This window comes from Bombina bombina, chromosome 2, assembly GCF_027579735.1.
Source record: "Bombina bombina isolate aBomBom1 chromosome 2, aBomBom1.pri, whole genome shotgun sequence".
In the NCBI taxonomy this organism is placed as follows: Eukaryota; Metazoa; Chordata; class Amphibia; order Anura; family Bombinatoridae; genus Bombina; species Bombina bombina.
In genome coordinates this window covers 1146093658-1146114365 of record NC_069500.1, presented here as the reverse complement: position 1 = coordinate 1146114365, position 20708 = coordinate 1146093658, and the positions used below count along the sequence as shown (strand labels likewise).

At 39.5% G+C, this 20708-nt stretch overlaps 1 protein-coding gene across 1 annotated transcript in view; it reads left to right on the top strand.

Annotated features, from left to right (window-relative positions):
• NEK1 (NIMA related kinase 1) overlaps positions 1 to 16216 on the top strand; it is an 827448-nt gene extending 811232 nt beyond the window's left edge. Inside the window, exon 32 of the mRNA XM_053700237.1 lies at positions 16176 to 16216. Coding sequence (XP_053556212.1) covers positions 16176 to 16216 — 41 coding nt within the window. The remainder of the gene's footprint in view (positions 1 to 16175) is intronic.
• The last annotated feature ends 4492 nt before the right edge of the window (positions 16217 to 20708 follow it).

Here is a 20708-nt window from a genome sequence, read left to right as displayed (position 1 = left end):
TGGTTCGTATAAAACCTGTCATTAAGTCAATTTCTCCTCCTTGGAGTTTGAATTTGGTTCTGGGAGCTCTTCAAGCTCCTCCGTTTGAACCTATGCATTCATTGGACATTAAATTACTTTCTTGGAAAGTTTTGTTCCTTTTGGCCATCTCTTCTGCCAGAAGAGTTTCTGAATTATCTGCTCTTTCTTGTGAGTCTCCTTTTCTGATTTTTCATCAGGATAAGGCGGTGTTGCGAACTTCTTTTGAATTTTTACCTAAAGTTGTGAATTCCAACAACATTAGTAGAGAAATTGTGGTTCCTTTATTATGTCCTAATCCTAAGAATTCTAAGGAGAAATCGTTGCATTCTTTGGATGTTGTTAGAGCTTTGAAATATTATGTTGAAGCTACGAAATCTTTTCGTAAGACTTCTAGTCTTTTTGTTATCTTTTCCGGTTCTAGAAAAGGCCAGAAAGCTTCTGCCATTTCTTTGGCATCTTGGTTGAAATCTTTAATTCATCTTGCCTATGTTGAGTCGGGTAAAACTCCGCCTCAGAGAATTACAGCTCATTCTACTAGGTCAGTTTCTACTTCCTGGGCGTTTAGGAATGAAGCTTCGGTTGACCAGATCTGCAAAGCAGCCACTTGGTCCTCTTTGCATACTTTTACTAAATTCTACCATTTTGATGTATTTTCTTCTTCTGAAGCAGTTTTTGGTAGAAAAGTACTTCAGGCAGCGGTTTCAGTTTGAATCTTCTGCTTATGTTTTTCGTTAAACTTTTTTTTGGGTGTGGATTATTTTCAGCAGGAATTGGCTGTCTTTATTTTATCCCTCCCTCTCTAGTGACTCTTGTGTGGAAAGATCCACATCTTGGGTAGTCATTATCCCATACGTCACTAGCTCATGGACTCTTGCTAATTACATGAAAGAAAACATAATTTATGTAAGAACTTACCTGATAAATTCATTTCTTTCATATTAGCAAGAGTCCATGAGGCCCGCCCTTTTTTTGTGGTGGTTATGATTTTGTATAAAGCACAATTATTCCAATTCCTTATTTTATATGCTTTCGCACTTTTTTATCACCCCACTTCTTGGCTATTCGTTAAACTGAATTGTGGGTGTGGTGAGGGGTGTATTTGTAGGCATTTTGAGGTTTGGGAAACTTTGCCACTCCTGGTAGGAATGTATATCCCATACGTCACTAGCTCATGGACTCTTGCTAATATGAAAGAAATGAATTTATCAGGTAAGTTCTTACATAAATTATGTTTTACAAGAGAAAACAAAATTTATGCTTACCTGATAAATTTATTTCTCTTGTGGTGTATCCAGTCCACGGCCCGCCCTGTCATTTTAAGGCAGGTGTTTTTTATTTTTAAACTACAGTCACCACTGCACCCTATAGTTTCTCCTTTTTTCTTGCTTGTCTTCGGTCGAATGACTGGGGGTGGCAGATAGGGGAGGAGCTATATAGACAGCTCTGCTGTGGGTGTCCTCTTGCAGCTTCCTGTTGGGAAGGAGAATATCCCACAAGTAATGGATGAACCCGTGGACTGGATACACCACAAGAGAAATAAATTTATCAGGTAAGCATAAATTTAGTTTTTTCCTCTTCTACTTGGCTATATGTATGACTGAGTATCATGGGAAGTGGGATGGATTTAAAGCTCTAGTATGTTGGAGGGAGTTTCTTTTGGCTCCTCCTAGTGGTCAAGAAGAGAATGTTCCCACACATGATGACTTGTGGACTCTTACCATCATGAAAGAAAGAAATTTATCAGGTAAGCATAAATTTTGTTTATTTTTATCTTGTAGCCTTGAGCTCAGAAAATCTAATGCTGAAAAACTCCTACCCTTTGTAATTATCCTGAATGGAATCGTATGAAACGTCCTTTTTGCATTGGATACGTTTATGGGAGAAATTTAACATAGACCTGTAGTTGTAGACTACATGTAATCAGAAGATCTGACTCTGAATTTGTGTGTTTGTTTTTTATGCTAATATTCATGCTGCATTAGAGCCTTCTGCTATTTTTAAATTGTAAAAAAAGGAAATAGAGAGACCTTAGGTTTAAACTTAAAGTGAAAGTAAATCCTAGCGTTTTACAAACGCTAGGATTGACTTTTGAAACATATAAAGGGGACATTCATTCCTGTCTCCAGATACTCTCCATCCCATCCCCTTCGCTCTGCTCACAACCTCCTACTCTCCTCCTCTCTTGTTACCTCATCACACTCCCGTTTACAGGACTTCTCCAGACTGGCTCCCATCTTGTGGAACTCTCTGCCTCGCTCCACAAGACTCTCTTCTAGTTTTAAAAGCTTCAAGTGCTCCCTAAAGATTCTACTGTTCAGGGATGCATACAACCTACGCTAACCTTTCTTTATACCAGTTCCTCTCCTCCATTGCTATCCCCTGAACCCCCTTAGCATGTAAGCTTAAGAGTCCAGGTGTTTGTTGATCACCTTCTCAAGAGCTGACTACAACAGTGCAACTCTTGGCAGGGCCCTCTACCCATTTGATCCCTATAACTGTTTTTTTGTACTCCGCCTTTGTTAATAGCGCTGCGGAATCTGTTGGCGCTCTACAAATAACCGATGAATCAAAAGAATGCACAAGCACCAAGGTAATCCCCACCTGTGGGTATGCAACAAACCGTTTGCAGGTGTGCTAGCTATTAGACCTGCACCAAGTATACAGTTCAAAGGAGTGATATAGCCGCACCACCAACTGTATTTAAAACATTATTGCTTTATTGTGCCAATTAAAACAAACAACGTTTCGGACCCATTTCCTTATTCTTGAGACATGAATAAGGACATGGGTCCGAAACGTTGTAAGTTTTAATTGGCACAATAAAGCAATAATGTTTTAAATACAGTTGGTGGTGCGGCTATATCACTCCTTTGAACTACAAATAACCGATAATAATAATAATAATGAAGTATAAGATACTTCATGTAGAAAGCTCCTTTATTTGTTTTAACTGATCGCCGTTTTTAGCTGCCCACGGCTAAAAAAAAAAATTGCTAAGAGGTGACGTTTCCACCTCCACCCATGGGAGCCGGATTTACCGCACGGCTATTGGCTAAGAGGTGAAAACGTCACCTCTTGGCAAAAAAATGTTTTGGCCGTGTGCTGCTGTAGCAGCTAAGAACGTCGATCAGTTAAAACAAATAAAGGTGCTTTCTACATGAAGTATCTTATACTTCATGAATGAAAGTCCCCTTTATTTGTTTCAAAAGTCAATCCTAGCGTTTGTAAAATGCTAGGATTTACTTTCACTTTAAATCTCAATGTAATCATCAGATTGTTTCAGGAATAAGTCCAGCATACCTGATGATTTCCTAGCTCAGATTCAATTCAATAAATCAAATATATAGGTGAATTTACTATAGAAGAAACACAGTTGCACGTCCTTAGAAAGTAGTTAAATGTTTTCTCAAACCCAAAAAGTTTGCTTTTAGCTCCTTCTAAAGCTTATGTTGCTGATGAATCTGGGTCAAGAATATCCTTTTTTTTATTTATTTTTTTTTAAAAAAGCTTTCTGCAACAGGGTGGGTATGTTTCTTATTAAAGGGATAGTAAAGTTAAAACAGAGCATGCCATTTTAAACAACTTTCTATTTGACTTTTGTTATCTAATTTGCATAATTTGTTTGGTTTAAGTTGTTTAAAATTGTGTATGCTTTGTCTCAATCATGAAATAAAAAATGTGAGTTTCATATTCCTTTATGGCACTAACAATTGGTCCTGTATATTAAAGGCACAGTCTAGATAAAATTAAACTTTCATGATTCAGATAGGGCATGCAATTTTAAACAACTTTACAATTTACTTTCTCCAACATAGGTGTGTCCGGTCCACGGCGTCATCCTTACTTGTGGGATATTCTCTTCCCCAACAGGAAATGGCAAAGAGCCCAGCAAAGCTGGTCACATGATCCCTCCTAGGCTCCGCCTACCCCAGTCATTCTCTTTGCCGTTGTACAGGCAACATCTCCACGGAGATGGCTTAGAGTTTTTTAGTGTTTAACTGTAGTTTTTATTATTCAATCAAGAGTTTGTTATTTTGAAATAGTGCTGGTATGTACTATTTACTCAGAAACAGAAAGGAGATGAAGATTTCTGTTTGTATGAGGAAAATGATTTTAGCAACCGTCACTAAAATCCATGGCTGTTCCACACAGGACTGTTGAGAGCAATTAACTTCAGTTGGGGGAACAGTGAGCAGTCTCTTGCTGCTTGAGGTATGACACATTCTAACAAGACGATGTAATGCTGGAAGCTGTCATTTTCCCTATGGGATCCGGTAAGCCATGTTTATCAAGATCGTAAATAAGGGCTTCACAAGGGCTTATTAAGACTGTAGACTTTTTCTGGGCTAAATCGATTCATTATTAACACATATTTAGCCTTGAGGAATCATTTATTCTGGGTTTTTTGATATAATAATATCGGCAGGCACTGTTTTAGACACCTTATTCTTTAGGGGCTTTCCCAAATCATAGGCAGAGCCTCATTTTCGCGCCGGTGTTGCGCACTTGTTTTTGAGAGGCATGACATGCAGTCGCATGTGAGAGGAGCTCTGATACTTAGAAAAGACTTTCTGAAGGCGTCATTTGGTATCGTATTCCCCTTTGGGCTTGGTTGGGTCTCAGCAAAGCAGATACCAGGGACTGTAAAGGGGTTAAAGTTAAAAACGGCTCCGGTTCCGTTATTTTAAGGGTTAAAGCTTCCAAATTTGGTGTGCAATACTTTTAAGGCTTTAAGACACTGTGGTGAAAATTTGGTGAATTTTGAACAATTCCTTCATGTTTTTTCGCAATTGCAGTAATAAAGTGTGTTCAGTTTAAAATTTAAAGTGACAGTAACGGTTTTATTTTAAAACGTTTTTTGTACTTTGTTATCAAGTTTATGCCTGTTTAACATGTCTGAACTACCAGATAGACTGTGTTCTGAATGTGGGGAAGCCAGAATTCCTATTCATTTAAATAAATGTGATTTATGTGACAATGACAATGATGCCCAAGATGATTCCTCAAGTGAGGGGAGTAAGCATGGTACTGCATCATTCCCTCCTTCGTCTACACGAGTCTTGCCCACTCAGGAGGCCCCTAGTACATCTAGCGCGCCAATACTCCTTACTATGCAACAATTAACGGCTGTAATGGATAATTCTGTCAAAAACATTTTAGCCAAAATGAACACTTATCAGCGTAAGCGCGACTGCTCTGTTTTAGATACTGAAGAGCATGACGACGCTGATAATAATGGTTCTGAAGGGCCCCTAACCCAGTCTGATGGGGCCAGGGAGGTTTTGTCTGAGGGAGAAATTACTGATTCAGGGAACATTTCTCAACAAGCTGAACCTGATGTGATTACGTTTAAATTTAAGTTGGAACATCTCCGCATTCTGCTTAAGGAGGTATTATCCACTCTGGATGATTGTGACAAGTTGGTCATCCCAGAGAAACTATGTAAAATGGACAAGTTCCTAGAGGTCCCGGGGCTCCCAGAAGCTTTTCCTATACCCAAGCGGGTGGCGGACATTGTTAATAAAGAATGGGAAAGGCCCGGTATTCCTTTCGTCCCTCCCCCCATACTTAAAAAATTGTTTCCTATGGTCGACCCCAGAAAGGACTTATGGCAGACAGTCCCCAAGGTCGAGGGAGCGGTTTCCACTTTAAACAAACGCACCACTATACCCATAGAGGATAGTTGTGCTTTCAAAGATCCTATGGATAAAAAATTAGAAGGTTTACTTAAAAAGATGTTTGTTCAGCAGGGTTACCTTCTACAACCAATTTCATGCATTGTCCCTGTAGCTACAGCCGCATGTTTCTGGTTCGATGAGCTGATAAAGGCGGTCGATAGTGATTCTCCTCCTTATGAGGAGATTATGGACAGAATCAATGCTCTCAAATTGGCTAATTCTTTCACCCTAGACGCCACTTTGCAATTGGCTAGGTTAGCGGCTAAGAATTCTGGGTTTGCTATTGTGGCGCGCAGAGCGCTTTGGTTGAAATCTTGGTCAGCTGATGCGTCTTCCAAGAACAAGCTACTTAACATTCCTTTCAAGGGGAAAACGCTGTTTGGCCCTGACTTGAAAGAGATTATCTCTGATATCACTGGGGGTAAGGGCCACGCCCTTCCTCAGGATCGGCCTTTCAAGGCAAAAAATAAACCTAATTTTCGTCCCTTTCGTAGAAGTGGACCAGCCCAAAGTGCTACGTCCTCTAAGCAAGAGGGTAATACTTCTCAAGCCAAGCCAGCTTGGAGACCAATGCAAGGCTGGAACAAGGGAAAGCAGGCCAAGAAACCTGCCACTGCTACCAAGACAGCATGAAATGTTGGCCCCCGATCCGGGACCGGATCTGGTGGGGGGCAGACTCTCTCTCTTCGCTCAGGCTTGGGCAAGAGATGTTCTGGATCCTTGGGCGCTAGAAATAGTCTCCCAAGGTTATCTTCTGGAATTCAAGGGGCTTCCCCCAAGGGGGAGGTTCCACAGGTCTCAGTTGTCTTCAGACCACATAAAAAGACAGGCATTCTTACATTGTGTAGAAGACCTGTTAAAAATGGGAGTGATTCATCCTGTTCCATTAAGAGAACAAGGGATGGGGTTCTACTCCAATCTGTTCATAGTTCCCAAAAAAGAGGGAACGTTCAGACCAATCTTGGATCTCAAGATCTTAAACAAGTTTCTCAAGGTTCCATCGTTCAAGATGGAAACCATTCGAACTATTCTTCCTTCCATCCAGGAAGGTCAATTCATGACCACAGTGGATTTAAAGGATGCGTATCTACATATTCCTATCCACAAGGAACATCATCGGTTCCTAAGGTTCGCATTCCTGGACAAGCATTACCAGTTCGTGGCGCTTCCTTTCGGATTAGCCACTGCTCCAAGGATTTTCACAAAGGTACTAGGGTCCCTTCTAGCTGTGCTAAGACCAAGGGGCATTGCTGTAGTACCTTACTTGGACGACATTCTGATTCAAGCGTCGTCCCTTCCTCAAGCAAAGGCTCACACGGACATTGTCCTGGCCTTTCTCAGATCTCACGGATGGAAAGTGAACGTGGAAAAGAGTTCTCTATCTCCGTCAACAAGGGTTCCCTTCTTGGGAACAATAATAGACTCCTTAGAAATGAGGATTTTTCTGACAGAGGCCAGAAAAACAAAACTTCTAGACTCTTGTCGGATACTTCATTCCGTTCCTCTTCCTTCCATAGCGCAGTGCATGGAAGTGATCGGTTTGATGGTAGCGGCAATGGACATAGTTCCTTTTGCGCGCATTCATCTAAGACCATTACAACTGTGCATGCTCAGTCAGTGGAATGGGGACTATACAGACTTGTCTCCGAAGATACAAGTAAATCAGAGGACCAGAGACTCACTCCGTTGGTGGCTGTCCCTGGACAACCTGTCACAAGGGATGACATTCCGCAGACCGGAGTGGGTCATCGTCACGACCGACGCCAGTCTGATGGGCTGGGGCGCGGTCTGGGGATCCCTGAAAGCTCAGGGTCTTTGGTCTCGGGAAGAATCTCTTCTACCGATAAATATTCTGGAACTGAGAGCGATATTCAATGCTCTCAAGGCTTGGCCTCAGCTAGCGAGGGCCAAGTTCATACGGTTTCAATCAGACAACATGACAACTGTTGCGTACATCAACCATCAGGGGGGAACAAGGAGTTCCCTAGCGATGGAAGAAGTGACCAAAATCATTCTATGGGCGGAGTCTCACTCCTGCCACCTGTCTGTTATCCACATCCCAGGAGTGGAAAATTGGGAAGCGGATTTTCTGAGTCGTCAGACATTGCATCCGGGGGAGTGGGAACTCCATCCGGAAATCTTTGCCCAAGTCACTCAGCTGTGGGGCATTCCAGACATGGATCTGATGGCCTCTCGTCAGAACTTCAAAGTTCCTTGCTACGGGTCCAGATCCAGGGATCCCAAGGCGGCTCTAGTGGATGCACTAGTAGCACCTTGGACCTTCAAACTAGCTTATGTGTTCCCGCCGTTTCCTCTCATCCCCAGGCTGGTAGCCAGGATCAATCAGGAGTGGGCGTCGGTGATCTTGATAGCTCCTGCGTGGCCACGCAGGACTTGGTATGCAGATCTGGTGAATATGTCATCGGCTCCACCTTGGAAGCTACCTTTGAGACGAGACCTTCTTGTTCAGGGTCCGTTCGAACATCCGAATCTGGTTTCACTCCAGCTGACTGCTTGGAGATTGAACGCTTGATCTTATCGAAGCGAGGGTTCTCAGATTCTGTTATCGATACTCTTGTTCAGGCCAGAAAGCCTGTAACTAGAAAGATTTACCACAAAATTTGGAAAAAATATATCTGTTGGTGTGAATCTAAAGGATTCCCTTGGGACAAGGTTAAGATTCCTAAGATTCTATCCTTCCTTCAAGAAGGATTGGAAAAAGGATTATCTGCTAGTTCCCTGAAGGGACAGATTTCTGCCTTGTCTGTGTTACTTCACAAAAAGCTGGCAGCTGTGCCAGATGTTCAAGCCTTTGTTCAGGCTCTGGTTAGAATTAAGCCTGTTTACAAACCTTTGACTCCTCCTTGGAGTCTCAACTTAGTTCTTTCAGTTCTTCAGGGGGTTCCGTTTGAACCCTTACATTCCGTTGATATTAAGTTATTATCTTGGAAAGTTTTGTTTTTAGTTGCAATTTCTTCTGCTAGAAGAGTTTCAGAATTATCTGCTCTGCAGTGTTCTCCTCCTTATCTGGTGTTCCATGCAGATAAGGTGGTTTTACGTACTAAACCTGGTTTTCTTCCAAAAGTTGTTTCTTTCAAAAACATTAACCAGGAGATTATCGTACCTTCTCTGTGTCCGAAACCAGTTTCAAAGAAGGAACGTTTGTTGCACAATTTGGATGTTGTTCGCGCTCTAAAATTCTATTTAGATGCTACAAAGGATTTTAGACAAACATCTTCCTTGTTTGTTGTTTATTCCGGTAAAAGGAGAGGTCAAAAAGCAACTTCTACCTCTCTCTCTTTTTGGATTAAAAGCATCATCAGATTGGCTTACGAGACTGCCGGACGGCAGCCTCCCGAAAGAATCACGGCTCATTCCACTAGGGCTGTGGCTTCCACATGGGCCTTCAAGAACGAGGCTTCTGTTGATCAGATATGTAGGGCAGCGACTTGGTCTTCACTGCACACTTTTACCAAATTTTACAAGTTTGATACTTTTGCTTCTTCTGAGGCTATTTTTGGGAGAAAGGTTTTGCAAGCCGTGGTGCCTTCCATTTAGGTGACCTGATTTGCTCCCTCCCTTCATCCGTGTCCTAAAGCTTTGGTATTGGTTCCCACAAGTAAGGATGACGCCGTGGACCGGACACACCTATGTTGGAGAAAACAGAATTTATGTTTACCTGATAAATTACTTTCTCCAACGGTGTGTCCGGTCCACGGCCCGCCCTGGTTTTTTTAATCAGGTCTGATAATTTATTTTCTTTAACTACAGTCACCACGGTACCATATGGTTTCTCCTATGCAAATATTCCTCCTTAACGTCGGTCGAATGACTGGGGTAGGCGGAGCCTAGGAGGGATCATGTGACCAGCTTTGCTGGGCTCTTTGCCATTTCCTGTTGGGGAAGAGAATATCCCACAAGTAAGGATGACGCCGTGGACCGGACACACCGTTGGAGAAAGTAATTTATCAGGTAAACATAAATTCTGTTTTTATCTTAAAATTTGTTTTCTTGGTATTCTTTGTTGAAAGCTAAACCTAGGTAGGCTCATATGTTAAGTTATAAGCCCTTGAAGGCCGCCTCTTATCTCAGTGCATTTGGACAGTTGTTTACAGCTAGACATTGCTACTTCATGTGTACCATATAGATAATATTGTGCTCACTCCCATGGAGTTATTTATGAGTCAGCACTGATTGGCTAAAATCTTAGTCTTTCAAAAGAACTGAATTAAGGGGGGAGTCTGCAGAGGCTTAGATACAAAGTTATTATAGTGGATAAAAGTGTATTAATATAACCATCTATGTTTTGCAAAATTGGGGAATGGGTAATAAAGTGATTATCTTTTTAAACAATAACAATTCTGGAGTAGACTGTCTCTTTAAATATCAATATTTTTAAGATTCAAAATGCACAGTATTTGTGTCTTCCTGGAAGGAAGCTGTGACCCCAAAGTGCTAGTAGTAAAAATCTTGAAATCCCTGCTTTATATGGTTATGCCACTGGAAAGTAGAAAGTAGTAGGTAAATATTTTCAATATACCATTTGATTTGTCTGTCTTAAAATGAAAATATGAAACATCCTAATTTCTAAAAGATCAGGCATTAAAAGGAATAACAATCACTAGGATTTTTATATAAAATGTTTAGTTCTGCATAGTAAAATATACATTTACTAGGGCAGCACAAAACCTAAATACGCCACTGCCACTCTCCCTTCACCACCTTAAAGGTGGCTTTCCTTAATGGTTTTAAAAGAGCAGGTGGTAAGTGGTTTTGTTTTCCGCAGACATGTAAGTCTAGAAAATCTCCTCCTATTACAAGCAACATACACAATTTAGTATTCGGTAAGTCTTTAGTTCAAAAGATTCACTTCATTCACAAGTTTGGCAGCAATACAGGGAGTGCAGAATTATTAGGCAAGTTGTATTTTTGAGGATTAATTTTATTATTGAACAACAACCATGTTCTCAATGAACCCAAAAAACTCATTAATATCAAAGCTGAATATTTTTGGAAGCAGTTTTTAGTTTGTTTTTAGTTTTAGCTATTTTAGGGGGATATCTGTGTGTGCAGGTGACTATTACTGTGCATAATTATTAGGCAACTTAACAAAAAACAAATATATACCCATTTCAATTATTTATTTTTACCAGTGAAACCAATATAACATTTCAACATTCACAAATATAAATTTCTGACATTCAAAAACAAAACAAAAACAAATCAGTGACCAATATAGCCACCTTTCTTTGCAAGGACACTCAAAAGCCTGCCATCCATGGATTCTGTCAGTGTTTTGATCTGTTCACCATCAACATTGCGTGCAGCAGCAACCACAGCCTCCCAGACACTGTTCAGAGAGGTGTACTGTTTTCCCTCCTTGTAAATCTCACATTTGATGATGGACCACAGGTTCTCAATGGGGTTCAGATCATTTGAACAAGGAGGCCATGTCATTAGATTTTCTTCTTTTATACCCTTTCTTGCCAGCCACGCTGTGGAGTACTTGGACGCGTGTGATGGAGTATTGTCCTGCATGAAAATCATGTTTTTCTTGAAGGATGCAGACTTCTTCCTGTACCACTGCTTGAAGAAGGTGTCTTCCAGAAACTGGCAGTAGGACTGGGAGTTGAGCTTGACTCCATCCTCAACCCGAAAAGGCCCCACAAGCTCATCTTTGATGATACCAGCCCAAACCAGTACTCCACCTCCCCCTTGCTGGCGTCTGAGTCGGACTGGAGCTCTCTGCCCTTTACCAATCCAGCCACGGGCCCATCCATCTGGCCCATCAAGACTCACTCTCATTTCATCAGTCCATAAAACCTTAGAAAAATCAGTCTTGAGATATTTCTTGGCCCAGTCTTGACGTTTCAGCTTGTGTGTCTTGTTCAGTGGTGGTCGTCTTTCAGCCTTTCTTACCTTGGCCATGTCTCTGAGTATTGCACACCTTGTGCTTTTGGGCACTCCAGTGATGTTGCAGCTCTGAAATATGGCCAAACTGGTGGCAAGTGGCATCTTGGCAGCTGCACGCTTGACTTTTCTCAGTTCATGGGCAGTTATTTTGCGCCTTGGTTTTTCCACACGCTTCTTGCGACCCTGTTGACTATTTTGAATGAAACGCTTGATTGTTCGATGATCACGCTTCAGAAGCTTTGCAATTTTAAGAGTGCTGCATCCCTCTGCAAGATATCTCACTATTTTTGACTTTTCTGAGCCTGTCAAGTCTTTCTTTTGACCCATTTTGCCAAAGGAAAGGAAGTTGCCTAATAATTATGCACACCTGATATAGGGTGTTGATGTCATTAGACCACACCCCTTCTCATTACAGAGATGCACATCACCTAATATGCTTAATTGGTAGTAGGCTTTCGAGCCTATACAGCTTGGAGTAAGACAACATGCATAAAGAGGATGATGTGGTCAAAATACTAATTTGCCTAATAATTCTGCACTCCCTGTATATACAGTACAGACAATGGGTGGAGGACATGGTAGACCCACTTCACCACAACATAGTCAGTATTATGATGATAACCGCCATTTATTTTCTTGTCGCATTGCTACAATTTCAAAAGCCTTTGTATGCAACTAAATTTAAAACATTACTTACTGAATTTAATTTGAAGAGATTATCAGACAGATTTAACAAAAACATACCACATTTTCTGCACTTTGTACAAAGAAATGGGATTCAATCTTCCAATTGCAGATAGAATATAAGCAGATGCAGTATCCCCGCATTAAATAAATAAAATAAAAAATATATATTTGTGTGTGTGTGTGTGTATATTTTGATGAATTTTGTAGGCTGGTCTTAAATAACAATTCATCCTTTTGATGCATTTCTTATTTGTGTATATCTCTGATGTATAACTTTATATGTCAATGGCAAATAGTCATGCACATTACTTTTGAGTTTGTAGCTTGCGGTTTAATATTACCTTAACGCCAATGGTCTTCACAAAGATACCACTTATTGCAGAAATTTGTAAAGGAATATTTATACTCCACTATCTAAATGGTATTCTGCTTGTGACCAAATCTGAGAAAGAAGCTCAGATACACATTCAGATTCTTAAGATCATAAATATTGTAAAAAAAATAAATAAAAAAAGACAAATGACTCAGAGATAGGAAATAGTATTTCTGGAATAGTCTTCAGTACCACAGAAAGTTTAGTATCTCTCCACAAAAGAAAAATCAGGGTATTATTTCTTACCTGAACAATCTGTTGCAGTACAAATTTCTTACAGAAGGGTCTGAATGAAGGTGTTTAGAAAACTGGCATCAGCTATCTATGTAGCCTAAAGAGCAAGATCGGGGAAGTGTCTATTGCAGCAATGCTTCCTAAAGAAATGGAGCAAGAAGTCTCTACCAAAGAATGTTTCCTCAATCTACAGCTAGATTGAAGCAAATTAGGCTGAGGAGAAACCTTTCTGGAGCAATATGTTTAGTAAAGATTAATAGAAGTATCAGTTCTACCCTCAAACATTCCATTCTGTAAGTCAGAGCAGTATCATTGGCATTAAACCATTTTAAGGATTCTTTGCAACAAGAAACAACAAGTCTGCCATGTCTTACATACATTTTCAAGGAGGGACTTCAAGTCGGGCATTCTTTAAGGAAGCCAGTCCTTTGTACCTTTGGCCTGAAATTTATGGATAATCTAACAGCAGTAAATCTGGGTTGTATTTTCCAGTTGGATGATACAACATAATTCATCTTCATCCAATATTAAGTTACATTATCTTTTAGAACTTTTGCATGAACCTTGTCAATAAGACTTGAGTTTTAGTATTATGTATGTACAAGTCTCGTATTTAGTAACCATTACAGTTTTTAAAGCACTGACTCGTATGCGTCCTTTAAAAAGAACGATTATACCACCTTGGGACTTACTATTGGTACATGACACTCTCATCGAAGCTCCCTTTGAACCCTTAAGTTTATGGTTTCTGACACTTAAAGGGACACTTAACACCTGCCTGCTAAAATCCTTAAATCATGCTCATCTTACCCCAAATTGTTCAAAAAAAGTGTTTTCAATAACAATGGTATACCTGTGCTCTATGGGTGTATGCATGCCGCCATATTGTGACGTGCGTTACACACAGGTACACCAGTCGCATGACACGCACGCATATTGTTCTATTATGTATTTGCTGCTTAGAAGGAATCACATCTGCAGCACATGCTCACTGTGATGCATACAACAGCAGCACATGTGATTCTTGCAGAGCGTGTGCTGCAGTGTTTGTGGAGATAATGTTTAAAATGAGACTAATAGTAATAAGAATTTTTAACACAGTAATACATAAGTTAGTAAATGCATGGCTTCATGAACAAGAATTGAAAGTAGCAATCTCTGGGGAGGAAGGGGGAGATCAGTCCGGAAATAAAGGATACGTCTTGCATACAAAAATACAAGCTCCGGTTATATAAAATGGTTGCCAAGCACCCTGCAGTGCATAATAGTGCACTGGGAGATCCTTACCCTTCCAGCCCGAAAGTTAGGTTACACCTTGGGCTCAAAGCGTGTCTCCTACTGCCGGCTAACAAAAGGCAGCCTAGTCTGTCACTGCCAGGGAGCGTTTACAAACTCCACAACTGCAGCCTGTTACCAGCGTCTGGAAACTCTACATACTTGGAATGGGACTAATCTAAACTAGTCAAACACAGGTAAGAACACTCCGATTTAAACCCACATTTTTTTCTTTCATGATTCAGATAGAACATGCAATTTTAAGCAACTTTCTAGTTTTCTCCTATTATCAATTTTCCTTCGTTCTCTTGGTATCTTTATTTGAAAAAGGAGGAATGTAAGCTTAGGAGCTGGCCCATTTTTTTTTTTGTTTGTTTAAATATTTTTTATTAATTTTCAAATCAAAATATCAGTCTGTTCAAGAGTCACATTCATTATATATTTGTCGGTATTTTACTCCGAATAACTTTGTTATCGTAATAAACATAATATCTTATCCACAACAGAAAGAAACACTCTTATATATTATCACCTTCAACGTTGATTTTCTACGTGTCAATCCTTCTTACCCTTCTAGTCCCTTCCACATACATAATATATGGTTCCCACATTTCGATGAAGAGGTCCCTAGTATTTAGGAGTTCTGCCGTGGCATTTGACATATTATAGTGGTATTCTATTCTCTTTTCAATATATTCAAAGGTAGGAACATCTATCTTCCAGAACTTCGCTATGCACATACGTGTAACAGTACATATCATGTTAACTAACTTGGAGTGCCTCTTTAGATGCCCTTCTAATGGAAAATGTAGAAGGGCCTGCTCTGGAGAAAGGGCTATATCTGCTTCAAGTATTAAGCTTAAATAGTGTGAGGTGCGATCCCATACTCTCCTGACCTTACTACAATGCCACCACATATGTAGATATGTCCCCGCTTCGTGGCATCCTCTATAGCATTTATGGTGTTCACGGTCCTCGGCTTTAGCCCAACTATTGGGGTAAATGTACCACCTATGTATTACCTTGAGGTAATTTTCTTTTAATGTAGCATTAGGGGAGAATTTAAGACCTCTCTGGATATTTTCTGCCCAGGTTTCAACTGACCAAGATCTACCTAAGTCCTGTTCCCATTTTATCATGCTATTGTTTTTTTTATCCTTCTCTTTGATGTTGAAAAGTGGATATAGTAAAGTAACTGTACCCCTCTTATATTCTTTAGTTAAGCACAGTGACTCGTATATAGTGTTATGTTCTTTCTTTGTGTTTCCTAATATCTCTTGTACCCTGGATTTGAGTTGTAGGTAGTGAAACCATAGATTTCTATCAGGTTCCCCCAGTTCTTCATATTGTTTAAAAGACAGTATCCTACCATTGACAAGTGTATCTGCTATGCGATCTAGGCCTTTATTTTCCCATTTTCCCTGCATTTGTGAATTTGTTATTGACTTGATGGGTATCAAGGGTGTCGCTTGAGAGCGGTTATTGATAATTGAAAAGGTTCTGTTCAGTTTGTCCCATAGAGTAATGGTGTGGTGTATTGCTACATACTGTCATAGAATTTGAGGTCTGTCTTGTTTGTCTGCCCATAGTAATCTATCTAATCTGCCTATTTCCATGATATCAGATTCTAACTGAACCCATTGTGGAGTCTTTGTCGTTCTATGCCATTGGATGGTTTGGGCTATTCTATCTGCATAATAATAAGATATTAAGTCTGGAAGTCCCATCCCCCCTGATTTATGTCTGGTCAACGTGTCCTTATTAATTCTTGCCCTTTTCCCTTGCCATATAAATTTAAGAATTTCCTTTTGCATTATTTGTAGTTCTGAAATCGGTACATTTATTGGGAGAGAGCGAAATAGATAGAGGATCTTGGGCAGTATCGTCATTTTGATGGAGATAATCCTTCCATATAATGAGAGTTTGTATTTGGCCCAGTTGGTCAACAAAGCTTTAACCTGTTTAAATATACCTGTGTTATTTTCTTTGTATAGATTATGCACATTTCGTGAAAGGAAAATACCCAGATACTTGATGGATGTCTTTGCCCAAGAGAAGGTAAAATTAATCTCCAGTAATTTTTTCGTGTGATTAGGTAGATGAATATCCAAGGCCTCGCATTTACCTTCATTCACCTTGTATCCTGATAATGAACCAAACTTACCTATCTCTGAGTATATTACTGGGAGGGAAAGTAGGGGCTTAGTGACTGCGAGGATGACATCATCCGCAAACAGTGATATTTTGTATTAATTTTCACCTACTTTGATTCCTGTTATATTGGGTTGTCTCTAATTTTCTGTGCTAGTGGTTCAATACATAATGCAAACAACAACGGTGATAGTGGGCAGCCCTGTCTGGTCCCATTCCTGATCTTGATTTGCTTCGATTGATATCCCGAGAGTCTGATAAACGCATCCGGTGTAGAGTACAACTTTTTTAACCCCATATAAAATGGACCCTTGATTCCTACCTTATTTAGGACTGCTAGCATGTAATCCCAATTGATCCTGTCAAATGCCTTCTCCGCATCCAGAGTAAGGAGCAGAGAAGGCATTCCTTTATTTGTTGCTAAATTTATCAAGTCTATGATCTTTCGTACATTATCTGGGGCTTCTCTTTGAGCTGGCCCATTTTTGATTCAGCACCCTGGGTAGCACATTGCTGATTGGTTGCTACATTTAGCCACCAATCAGTAAGCGCTACCCAGGTGCTGAACCAAAGATGGATGCTCTTTTTGAATCACGAAAGAAAAAACTTGGATTCAGTATACCTTTAATAAAGTGGAAAGAAGAATATTAGTAACCATACTCTTTATATATTTTTTGTTAAAGGTTGTTGCAATATGTTTCATTGACAAGTGTATCTGCTATGCGATCTAGGCCTTTATTTTCCCATTTTCCCTGCATTTGTGAATTTGTTATTGACTTGATGGGTATCAAGGGTGTCGCTTGAGAGCGGTTATTGATAATTGAAAAGGTTCTGTTCAGTTTGTCCCATAGAGTAATGGTGTGGTGTATTGCTACATACTGTCATAGAATTTGAGGTCTGTCTTGTTTGTCTGCCCATAGTAATCTATCTAATCTGCCTATTTCCATGATGTAGAGTACAACTTTTTTAACCCCATATAAAATGGACCCTTGATTCCTACCTTATTTAGGACTGCTAGCATGTAATCCCAATTGATCCTGTCAAATGCCTTCTCCGCATCCAGAGTAAGGAGCAGAGAAGGCATTCCTTTATTTGTTGCTAAATTTATCAAGTCTATGATCTTTCGTACATTATCTGGGGCTTCTCTTTGAGCTGGCCCATTTTTGATTCAGCACCCTGGGTAGCGCATTGCTGATTGGTTGCTACATTTAGCCACCAATCAGTAAGCGCTACCCAGGTGCTGAACCAAAGATGGATGCTCTTTTTGAATCACGAAAGAAAAAACTTGGATTCAGTATACCTTTAATAAAGTGGAAAGAAGAATATTAGTAACCATACTCTTTATATATTTTTTGTTAAAGGTTGTTGCAATATGTTTCATACATGATCATTCCAATGTTAGTTGAAATGAGCAACATCATGGGACTGCAAACCACCTATTAGTAAATGTAAAACTTTTTTTTTTATATCTTCAGTGAATAAAATAAATCCCAGCTACATAAGTTTTTTGATGAAGTAAATAAATCCAGGGCAAAATCTATGGCATTTAAAAGCCAAATCTCTGATCTAATCATATTGACTTTGTTATTATTCATTTTAAGTGATATAAATGAGTAGGGAGTTATGTTATACCATTCTGACATTTGAAGTCTGTATACTTTCCTAATATAATTGTCTTCTCTTTGCTTTGGGCACAATGTATAATCAGAAATAGCCTCATATAGAAAAGTTCTAAAACCGTGTGCCCCTGTGTTGGTATTAAAGGGACATTCCAGCCAAAATTGTAATACACATGGATGCATTTCATTTTTTAATAAAAGCATTTTTGTAATATACATGTATTAGCAAAATGCTTCTAAGGAAAGCTAAAGCTGTTTCAAAAGTGTATTTAAGTATGCACCGTGCACCAGCATTTTAAGCACAGCACTTACTCATAGAGCCTAAGGTGCTTGTACTTTCTGGTAATGACTCAATTTGTTAATTGCTGACATGATACGAGCTCCACTGGCACTCTAAACAGCTGCAGTATTTAAAATGGTGGTGCACTGATAATATCTAGCTTTCCTTCGCATGCATGTGCAGAGAAAAATGTTAGCAATAAAACAGTGATAACTTTTACTAGAAGTATTTTTGCCAATACATGTATATTGAAAATATGTTTCTATTCAAATATGTAATTCATCTATGTGCATTTCAATTTTGACTGGACTGTCCCTTTAAGAATAAGATTATTTCTAAAGTATGAGTAATAGTGCTATGCAGCAAATAAATATTTTTTAGGAACAATAATCTTGCTAAAATGATAAGCAATAAATAAAGAGAGTACAGATTCTAGTGCAATGACTGAAACATAATCAGAGAGAACTGGCTAATGACATAAAGGAAGATGTAGAGGAGAACGAACTAGAAGGACATATCCTAAAGCAGCAGGTAGTACTGTAAGATTGTAACTGCCCATTGTGGTTGAGAGAAAGTTAAGAATTGCAGAAGTAGGTTGTCAACTATGCGCAGTATTGAGGCTCAGAAATATGTGACCTCTTTTTCTCTTGTTAAGTGTATTCAGTCCACGGGTCATCCATTACTTATGGGATATATTCCCTTCCCAACAGGAAGTTGCAAGAGGATCACCCAAAGCAGAGCTGCTATATAGCTCCTCCCCTCACATGTCATATCCAGTCATTCTCTTGCAACCCTCAACATAGATGGAGGTCGTGAGAGGAGTGTGGTGTTTTATACTTAATTATTTCTTCAATCAAAAGTTTGTTATTTTTAAATGGCACCGGAGTGTGCTGTTTCTTTCATGTAATTAGCAAGAGTCCATGAGCTAGTGACGTATGGGATATACATTCCTACCAGGAGGGGCAAAGTTTCCCAAACCTCAAAATGCCTATAAATACACCCCTCACCACACCCACAATTCAGTTTTACAAACTTTGCCTCCTATGGAGGTGGTGAAGTAAGTTTGTGGTAGATTCTACGTTGATATGCGCTCCGCAGCAAGTTGGAGCCCGGTTTTCCTCTCAGCGTGCAGTGAATGTCAGAGGGATGTGAGGAGAGTATTGCCTATTTGAATGCAGTGATCTCCTTCTACGGGGTCTATTTCATAGGTTCTCTGTTATCGGTCGTAGAGATTCATCTCTTACCTCCCTTTTCAGATCGACGATATACTCTTATTTATATACCATTACCTCTGCTGATTTTCGTTTCAGTACTGGTTTGGCTTTCTACAAACATGTAGATGAGTGTCCTGGGGTAAGTAAATCTTATTTTCTGTGACACTCTAAGCTATGGTTGGGCACTTTATTTATAAAGTTCTAAATATATGTATTCAAACATTTATTTGCCTTGACTCAGAATGTTCAACATTCCTTATTTTCAGACAGTCAGTTTCATATTTGGGATAATGCATTTGAATCAATCATTTTTTCTTACCTTAAAAATTTGACTTTTTTTCCCTGTGGGCTGTTACGCTCGCGGGGGCTGAAAATGCTTCATTTTATTGCGTCATTCTTGGCGCGGACTTTTTTGGCGCAAAAAATCTTTTCTGTTTCCGGCGTCATACGTGTCGCCGGAATTTGCGTCATTTTTTGACGTCCTTTTGCGCCAAAAATGTTGGCGTTCCGGATGTGGCGTCATTTTTGGCGCCAAAAAACATTTAGGCGCCAAACAATGTGGGCGTATTATTTGGCGCCAAAAAATATGGGCATCGCTTTTGTCTCCACATTATTTCAGTCTCATTTTTTCTTTGCTTCTGCTTACTAGAAGCTTGTTTATTGGCATTTTTTCCCATTCCTGAAACTGTCATTTAAGGAATTTGATCAATTTTGCTTTATATGTTGTTTTTTCTCTTACATATTGCAAGATGTCTCACGTTGCATCTGAGTCAGAAGATTCTTCAGGAAAATCGCTGTCTAGTGCTGGAACTACCAAAGCTAAGTGTATCTGCTGTAAACTTTTGGTAGCTATTCCTCCGGCTGTTGTTTGTATTAATTGTCATGACAAACTTGTTAAAGCAGATAATATTTCCTTTAGTAATGTACCATTGCCTGTTGCAGTTCCCTCAACATCTAAGGTGCAGAATGTTCCTGATAACATAAGAGATTTTGTTTCTGAATCCATCAAGAAGGCTATGTCTGTTATTTCTCCTTCTAGTAAACATAAAAAATCTTTTAAAACTTCTCTCTCTACAGATGAATTTTTAAATGAACATCATCATTCTGATTCTGATGACTCTTCTGGTTCAGAGGATTCTGTCTCAGAGATTGATGCTGATAAATCTTCATATTTATTTAAAATGGAATTTATTCGTTCTTTACTTAAAGAAGTACTAATTGCTTTAGAAATAGAGGATTCTGGTCCTCTTGATACTAATTCTA